Here is a 9,959-nt window from a genome sequence, read left to right as displayed (position 1 = left end):
GCTAGCTTCTGAATCAGCTAACTACTGGCGGCTGTACCACAAGATCAGGAGTGAGTCATCAGTTGATCGGGTACATGTTTTTCATATAGCCATCAAGAGGAGTACTATAGTGGCAGCGCTGCTAGCACAATTGTCGATCAGGATGATGATGAAGATGATGCTGATGGAGGCTATGATGCTAGCATTGAATGATGCCCATAATATTATCAATATCCGAGCGCAAACAATGACGGACTCGCCGTCGGCTTATCTGGACCCTCAGAACGAGGCGCGGGGCGCGCTGGGGCTGAGTCCACTGACATGGGACGCCAAGCTGGCCAGCTACGCCTACAACTACGCGGTGCAGGTGCAGTGTCAGATGGTGCACTCGGGCGGGCCGTACGGCGAGAACCTATTCTGGGGCGGTGCTGGCGGAAACTGGACGCCGGGGGACGCCGTGAGCATGTGGCTGGCGGAGCAGCCTCATTACCACTACGACAGCAACACCTGCGACGGCGGCTCCATGTGCGGCCACTACACCCAGATCGTGTGGCGCACCACGACATCCGTGGGCTGCGCCTCCTATACCTGCCCCGCCAGCGGCGACACCCTTGCCGTCTGCGAGTACTACCCCCCGGGCAACGTGATCGGCGAGCGTCCCTACTAACTAGCTAGTTTCTAGAAGTAGGGCCGCCTGATTAAAGTCTTAATTACAAGCATGAGCAGCACCCACCAGAATTTCTTTAATTTGATTTCCACTGCGATAACCAACTATTGGCCTGATTCACTGATCCTACTGTGTATGGCCTCATCAGCGGTTAATATCGGCATAATTCATTCGCCTTAGAGTCGTTTTTATATTAATTTTGTTCGAGAGTCTCTCTGGATTCCCTGCACTCTCCCTACCTCCTCTTTTAGTTGCGCTCATATGCCTTGATCTTGGCCGTACTGGCAATCCGATTATCGTCTCAGTCGATTGAAGTGGCGCACAACATGCTCATAAATCCCCACCCACGGCTTAATGTGATTTTATATCTCCTCATAGCTTACGTGTTTTGGTGTCTACGCACGCATGTGCTTGTGTCCTCGCAGGTCTGCCAGATTCACCTTTGAGAGGGCCCACGCGCGGACGTGTCCACCAAATTCTGTGAGTCGAACAACGCACACCGCCAATACTCCAACTGATAACTTTTGACGTCAATCCTTGCAGCCAATGGATGGATGTTTGGCGGCTACCCCGCTCATCACGCAGTAGCTAGTCGGTAGTAGTACTTCTTTCATAGACTCATCAACTAGTTCGTCCAAAGTAAGCATAGACTCAGGTTTTATCGTTCAAAAGACCCCAGGCAAAGGACTGGCTGTCAAAAATGATCAAAATAGCACATAGGCTATACATATTCATGCTTGTCGCGTACATTCTTGAAATCGTGGGATATTTTGAAACCCTACAGCCCGCAATTACGAAACTTAGTTACCAGGTTATACTGCAATTTTTGACGAACGTTCATGCGCTCATATGTTTGCTTAGAAGTTTGTATTATACTCCAACGTCAAGATAAAGAGGTTGGCAACAATAAAGATGTTGTTCAATATGCTTGTAGCTTCTTGGCCTTTCTTCTTTCTAATCAGAGATCAACCTCAAAAGGTTGGTTATAAAGATGTTGCTCAAGACAAATAGCCCAAGTAAGAATGCTGCCAATTGGAACCATGATCAAAACCCTAAAATCTTGTGAGTAGAATAATTTGATAGCATTCTCAAACTATTTTGGACTGATGTGGCAAAAATCCATAAAACCAATGAGAGAGGTCTAATCAAACTACACCACCAATGTGCATTAACCATATCCTTTAAAATGGAAAATTTAATACAACTTACGTGGCTTTCATGGGATTTTAATGGCCACATCTTGACAATCCTTTTCTAGGAGAATTGGGATGCACCACTATATGGAGTCCACATCCTTTGATTGAGTAAGATTGTGTGACGCTTTACTTTATCAAGGAACATGATCAGTATATATAATACATAACAATTTAGAATATCAAGACTCTAAGTTTTTAATGAATTATCATCTAGCATTCTTTCCACATATTTGTTGTACTTCCAACCTTCTGATACAGCCATATTAATCACTCCTAGTACCGTTATCACTCTTGCAAGAAGGTTGCAAGTCTCCTTGTAGGCTATTACCACAAAACTAGGCATAAGCCTTGGCAGCTAGTCTTTTGTTATTCTTCATTATTGAATGGTGCTAATTATGATTTATTATACACCTATTGACATCCAACTCGCTTCTAACCTTCTAACAACAGAACCAAATTTGTATACCATTTACATCTAAAGCATCCATCTTTTCATCCATAGCTACAATCCCATTCAACTTTACAAACTAGCTCATCAAAGCATCTGGCCTCTTTCTCTTGTATCCCCTTAAGAATATATGTATAAAGACCAGTAAAAAAGCTATCATATCTCAAATTTTCCACTAGATACTTTATATGACTTGAAATTCATACTTGTATATTACTATCTGATGTATAGTTTACAATGCGTTGTTTCTACATATGTATGCTATTTTGAGAGTAGCTATTTTGATCCAAGCGACTCATCCATGGATTCATTTTTGTAGGAATAGAATAGTCACCAACACTACAAGAGAAAGGCCATATAGACACGCATTGTACACGCGAAAAAGTGGGCGCGTTTATAAGCGCGTGTATCAAAGCGCCTATTTATGCTAGTATACAGAATACGTCTATATATCCGAGTTTATAAACGCGCCTATAGATGCGAAAATAAACGCAAATATTTTTCATTTCTCATAAAGTCCCTAAATATGACCAAACCTCTTAACAGCTAGTATTTGTTTGAATACATTACCAACTTTACTTCTTTCTAAGTATTACAAATATACATCCAATCATTCAAAGCTAATTATATATATGTGATTTCATGCCCTATATACATCCAATCATGCCCTATACAAATGTGATTGGATAGGGCATGATTGGATGTATATACGACATAATTATCAGAGAAGTGATTGATACATGCACATATTGCATCCATTGTGCACTTAACCTAGCCATGCCTAACTTATAGATCAAAGGTTGACTTATGCATGTGCAATAGAGAGAGAGAGAGAGAGAGAGAGAGAGAGAGAGAGAGAGAGAGGGGAAGAGGGAGGGAGGGAGGGAGAGACACAAAGAGAGAGAAAGAGAGAGAGAGAGCAAGAGCGAGAGAGAGAGAGAGAGAGAGAGAGAGAGAGAGAGAGAGAGAGAGAGAGAGAGAGAGATAAGTGATCGATACATGCACATGTCGCATCTGTTGTGCACTTAACCTAGCCATGCATAAACTTATAGATCAAAGGTTAGTTGGTGATTTAAGAGAGTATTCTAACTTTTTAGGGTAGTCCCTTGACTCTCATTAGTCTCAACAAGTATGCAGCACATTCAATACAATCAAAGCAAAAGCAAGACATGCATGCCAATTCATAGTGTGAGTAGAATGATGCAAATAAATTGACTTGTGCATGTGCAATAGAGAGAGAGAGAGAAGTGATCGATACATGCACATGTCACATATGTTGTGCACTTAACCTAGCCATGACTAAAACTTATAGATCAAAGGTTGACTTATGCATGTGCAATATATATATATATATATATATATATATATATATAGAGAGAGAGAGAGAGAACTGATCAATACACTCACATGTCTCATTTGTTGTGCACTTAACCTAGCCATGCATAAACTTATAGATAAAAGCTTAATCAGTGATACTTACAACATGGAGGCAAACATTTTGATATTGAAAGACTAGGAAAGTCATGTCATGTTGATCCAAAAACAACCAAAAGCTAGCATCTAATCAGTTTAATTGTTACTGCGCGTCTGTCAGCGCGTGTAATAAGTATTATCCGCGTATATACACGTGCAATTACACGCGCTTACGGATGCGCTATGCAAATATAAAAAAATTTAAAAAAAGTTATGGCTTTCTTTTCAAACCAGTGCTTTCCTGCATTTTTAACGCGTTTTCTACAATTCGAGCTCGACATCACTAATCATGTCTATCTATCACTTCATTAAGACAATGAGGGAAGGAAATGAGAGTAAAAAGAGAACAGGAGGAAGGAAGAGCCAAAGAGTAAAGAATAAGAACCAAAAAGCAACGAAGAGAAGAAGATTCAAGCAACTTACCAAGGGAAGGGAGAAGAAGGACAAGGAGCTTGTAACCTAGCCGCCACCCGTCAGAACAGGCAAAGAAGGTGAGTTCTTATTCTCTCTCTCAATCTTGTTTGCTCTCTCTGTCTGTTTGTCTCTCTCTCTCTCTCTCTCTCTCTCTCTCTACATACTATAGACTGTCATCTATGGAGGTTTTTTTGTGCGTTTTTTAACCAAGTTTGAAAAAAATGGTCCGACTATGCGCGTCTGTCAGCACGTCCAGATGACAGTGTAAACGCAGGTATAGACATGGAAATAGACGCGCTGACAGACGCACACAGAGACGGAGATATAGACGTAGCATGTAATATGTTTTATCTGCACAGGGTAATATGATTTTTCTTGTGTAGATGTAGAATCATGGATTTTCCAGCACTGATCCTGAGTTGGAACATATGAACAACACCTTAGCGGAGTTTTCTAGAGGTATTAGTAGCTTTTTTGGAGGTTTTCCAAACAAGGAGCAATTCATGGGGGAGATAACCAATTATCTTGGTCGCCCTACCATTGTAGAGGAGGTTTTCAATGTGATGTCTGGGACACCTATGACATCTTTGCCTAGCATTGCCGCACAAACACCAAACCTTGGCACACCTCTACTAACAGGTACTCCACACATTATGCATACACACAGATCAGCTGATACACAGGGATCGACCGAATCACGTGCATCTGCAAAAGCACGTGCATCGAGTGAGGGAGAGGGTAGTGCCCATCGAGGGAGGAGGGAGAGTCGTGCGGGAGGACGAGGAGGTCGATGGCTATTTGGGGGTTGCCTAAGAGGTGGCTCTCGATCACCCTCACCGAGAAATGAGAGAGGTGAGCCTCCACAAATGTACTACTCTATCACTGATGTTGGTGGTATCTTACATGACTTTGAGGGGAGGGAAGTGATAGCCTACTTGAGGAGTGTCATGCATGCCACATACAAAGATTGCATGATTCCCTTCAAGCACCAAAAAAATGGTTTGTGGCAAGAGGTGCTGTGGGCAGTACATAGAAGGTATTCTAATCCCGAGAATTCACGATTCTCAAATGATTAGGGACGGTCAAAGGTGATAGATGCACTTTATAATAAGAGGTCTCACCTTATGACGCGCGCCAAGGAGTCACTGCGGAGACAAGAGCAGGGGCGCCCTGGATATGGCCAATCACCCAATTGCCACCGCAGGGAGTGGAAAGAGGCCAAGAAGAGAACAACAGAGAAAATGACAAATCGCCAGCATGCAGAGGCGCGACGTATTGAGATGGCAACCATGGGATCGTCACATTATGGATCGGGTGGTAGGGAGTCATGGGAGGCTAAGTTTGTAAGTATTATTTGATTTTTTAAAAAAATTAAATTTTGTAATTTGTTTCACTTCATTATGTAGTGTGTTCTAATATGTTATATGTTCAAATTGTTTTGTAGTATCATATCGTTGGTAGGATGCCTACTCTAGAGAGAAAGGCTACCATTGAGGTCATAATCATGCGTCCACTTGGCAACATTTCTACGAGGAGGGACTCATCACGGAGGAGCAATATAATTGTGCCATGAGGATTCCACAACCAGAAGAGGTATGTTTTATTTTTTTACATGAAAAGTATAGGTAACTCTAATTTATTGTTTGTAATGGTATTTATATACCTTAATCCTTTATGTAGGTGAACCCTGATGCAGTTGAGGATAGCAAAGGGGGGACTAGCAGTAGCGGTGGCGGCAACGGCAGTGGCACAGGCAGCGGTGGTGGTAGCAATGATGATGCCTCTTCTAAGGAGATGTAGAGAAGCCCCATGCATGCATGCCTCCCCTTGGCTTATAGTTTTCATTTTTTGTATGTATTACTTTTAGCTAGTGCTTGTGACCATGACCATGCTTGAGGTCACAAGCACAACATGAATATATCCTGCAATGCACGTCTATCAGTGTGTATAAATTGCAGGATAAATGCGTGTCTATTCTCGTCAAAAACTTGCAGAGTAAACGCTTTTTTACATGCGCAGATACACGCATGTATAGATGCACAATATGAATATATCCACTTTTTTATAAATATGATTATATATTTGCATAGCGCGTCAATATGCGCGTCTATATTCACATCTATATGGGCGTATAACTCTGACTATAAGCGCGCTTTTAGAGGCAAAAATTTAGACGCAGTAGAAGATGCGGTAATAAGCGCGCCCGACATTTTTTAACACAGTTCAAATATTGCATCTACAAGCGTGTCTATGGATTATTTTTGTTGTAGTGCAAGATCACTTCACGTACATGAATTAGGCTACACTTCTTTCATAGAATTTACCTCTTTTTTGGACATAAAAAGCTACACTTTTATGTTTTCCATACCAACTTCTCATCTCATAAAAAGTAATGCCTCTTCTCACTATGACCTCAAGTGTTGTGATACCCTTGCTACTCATAAAAGTAGCCAATAAAAACATAGCTTTTAACCTCTGGATCCAATGTGGTTCTTTGCTCATTTGGTTGTGCACATGTGTAATATATCCAAAGAGTTTTAAAATTTGACAAATCACAATTTGAACCTATAAATGTTTGCCAACATTGAATGCCATGAATGGCAATCAAAGTCTCATTTGTTATATACATCCCTATATATGCAGCATCAATCCAAGACTGCTCTAGCTTTCATATATGAGACCTATTCCATTCTTCACAAGCCTCTTGTAACAACTCCAAAAAGGATAAATAGACCATTCGCATAGGAAACCCTCTTAAGGGTAGGATAATTATGCGGATAATTCCTTTTAAAGAAATAATGGCAGAAAAAAATTTATTCCCCTCCCCAGCTGACTATCGTGCTGGAAGGGGAGGGGAATAGAAAGCATGACAAAGCTCCTTGGTGGAGCTCGATGCTTCCAGCTGCCATGGTGCGTCGACACATTAGGGGAGGGAGGATCCCTCCCCTATTTAAACAGGCGATGCTGCTGTGATGAGGCACGCGGGACGGCACTCTGCAAGCATCGTGAGGTGAGAGGGGGGCATTCTAAAATACGGTGGGTTGAAGAGAGGAAAGGCAGACGATGCTGAAATACGATGGGATGTGAGAAGGGAAGGCCTTGAGAGAGGGGAGGATGTCCGAGAGCTGCTGCAGAGCGTGAACCAACCGCCGCCATGGAGACGCCCCACCGTTGAGGGCCTACGTCAATGCCGACTGTACTCCCCCCTTGGAAACGTAGAAGTTTCCAGAAGCTTGTAGAGGGGAGCTTCATAAGCCCCCTTTCACCCCCCCCTTCATGTGCCTTGTAAAAACCTTTCATTAACCCCCCCCCCCCCCCCCCGGATTTAGCCTTTGAGCCCTTTCTTATGGGCTTCAAAACCTTAGCCCCTTTCACCCCCCTTCTTGTGGGTTTTAAAACCCTTTGTATTACTACCCACCTATTTTAAGCCCCCTCTCCCATGGGTGTTGGAACCCCGGTTTAACCCTTAAGCCCTTCTTTTGGGCTTATTACCCCCATTATTTAAACCTTTAAGGCCCTTCTTATGGGCTTTGAACCCTCTTTTTTTCCCCCCTGTGTTTTATCCCTTGAACCTTTAAGGCCCTTCTTATGGGCTTTGAACCCTCTTTTCTTTCCCCCCGTGTCTTGTCCCTTTGAACCTTTAAGGCCCTTCTTATGGGCTTTGAACCCTCTTTTCTTTCCCCTCGTGTTTTATCCCTTGAACCTTTAAGGCCCTTCTTATGGGCTTTGAACCCTCTCTTTTTTCCCCCCATGTCTTATCCCTTTGAATCTTTAAGGCCCTTCTTATGGGCTTTGAACCCTCTTTTTTTTCCCCCCGTGTTTTATCTCTTGAAACCCCTTTCACCCCCGTATCGTAAAACCCTCCAAGGGCCCTAATTGTGCCTATTATCACCCCCCCTCTGAGTTTAAACCTTAAGCCCTTTCACCCCCCGTGCTTAAACTGTTTCACCTCCCCGTGCTTTAACCACCTATAAGCCCTTTTTCTTGGGCTTTAAAAGTCCATTTTCCCCCCAAAAGTACTAAGGCTTTAAAAGGTCTTACTACCCCCTCCTCGTGGTTAAACCCCTTAGCCATTCCTTGCCCTTTTCAAAATACCCCAAAATTCAGCCCCCCCCCCCCCCCCCTCAACACACACCACACCACCCCACCTGTCCCCCCCCTCAAAAATTCGCCCCCCCCCTCAAAAATTTGGCACCCCCCCCCTCAAATATTCGGACCCCCCCCTCAAAAATTCGGCACCCCCCCCCCCCCCCATAAAAAATTTGCCCCCCCCCCTCCCCCCCCTTCAAAATTCGGCCACCCCCCATGACATGACACGACGCGACGCGCCCCCCCCCATGACACGACACGACGCAATGCGCCCCCCCCCTTCCCTCCTCAACACACACCACACCATGTCGCGACATGCCGCCCCCCCCCTCCCCATGACATGCCCAGCCCACCCCCCATCCATGACACGACACGATGCGACGCGCCCCCCCCCCCCATGACATCCCCCCCACCCCCCATGACACGACACGACGCGACGCGCCCTGCCCCATAACATCCCCACCCCACCCCCCCTCCCATGACACAACACGACGCGATGCGCCCCCCCATGACACGACACGACGCGGCGTGTCCCCTCCCCTTAACACACACACCCACCCACCGCGATCCCCCCCCCAACACACACCACACCATGTTGCGACGCTCCCCCCCCCCGACCCATGACATGACACGACGTGACGTGCTCCCCTCCCCTTAACACACACACCCACCTACCATGACACCTTCTCAAAAATTCTGCCCCCCACCCCCCCCCCCCCCCCAACACACACCACCCCACCCCTCCCCCCCCCCCTCAAAAATTCGGCCCCCCCCTTCAAAATTCGGCCCCCCCCCTTCCCCCCCCCCCCCCTCCTCAACACACACCACACCACCCCACCCCTCCCCCCCCCCCCTCAAAAATTCGCCCCCCCCCCCCCCCCCTCAACACACACCACACCACACCACCCCTCCCCCCCCCCCTCAAAAATTCACCCCCCCCCCTCAACACACACCACACCACCCCACCCCTCCCCCCACTCAAAAATTCGCCCCCCCCCCCCCTCAAAAATTCGGGACCACCCCCCCTCAAAAATTCGGACCCCCCCTCAAAAGTTCGCCCCCCTCCCCCCCCTCCCCCCCCCCTTCAAAATTCGGCCCCCCCCCCCATGACATGACACGACGTGACGCGCCCCCCCCCATGACACGACACAACGCAATGCGTCCCCCCCCCTTCCCTCCTCAACACACACCACACCATGTCGCGACATGCCGCCCCCCCCCTCCCCATGACATCCCCACCCCACCCCCCCCATCCATGACACGACACGACGCGACGCGCCCCCCCCCCCATGACATCCCCCCCACCCCCATGACACGACACGACGCGCCCCGCCCCGCCCCATGACATCCCCACCCCACCCCCCTCCCATGACACAACACGATGCGACGCGCCCCCCCATGACACGACACGACGCGGCGTGCCCCCCTCCCCTTAACACACACACCCACCCACCGCGATCCCCCCCCCCCCCCCCCCCGACCCATGACAAGACACGACGTGACGTGCTCCCCTCCCCTTAACACACACACCCACCTACCATGACACCTTCTTAAAAATTCTGCCCCCCCCCCCCCCCCCCCCCGAACACACACCACCCCACCCCTCCCCCCCCCCCCTAAAAAATTCGGCCCCCCCCTTCAAAATTCGGCCCCCCCCCCCCCCCCCCTCAACACACACCACACCACCCCACCC

General features: G+C 47.0%; 1 protein-coding gene across 1 annotated transcript; it reads left to right on the top strand.

Moving 5' to 3' along the window:
- The first annotated feature begins 226 nt into the window (after window positions 1-226).
- LOC148031489 (pathogenesis-related protein 1-like) lies at window positions 227-646 on the top strand. The gene has a single exon (XM_087685577.1). The coding sequence runs from the start codon at window positions 227-229 to the stop codon at window positions 644-646; it is 420 nt and encodes a 139-aa protein (XP_087541703.1).
- The last annotated feature ends 9,313 nt before the right edge of the window (window positions 647-9,959 follow it).

This window comes from Lygodium microphyllum, chromosome 9 (genome assembly GCF_053477565.2).
Source record: "Lygodium microphyllum isolate KBCC chromosome 9, Lygodium_microphyllum_v1.1.10, whole genome shotgun sequence".
NCBI lineage: Eukaryota > Viridiplantae > Streptophyta > Polypodiopsida > Schizaeales > Lygodiaceae > Lygodium > Lygodium microphyllum.
This window is presented reverse-complemented; position numbering and strand designations above follow the sequence as displayed.

Bases quoted from the DNA above. Each gene is read 5' to 3' on its own strand.
- LOC148031489 (XM_087685577.1), top strand. From the start codon at position 227: ATGACGGACTCGCCGTCGGCTTATCTGGACCCTCAGAACGAGGCGCGG.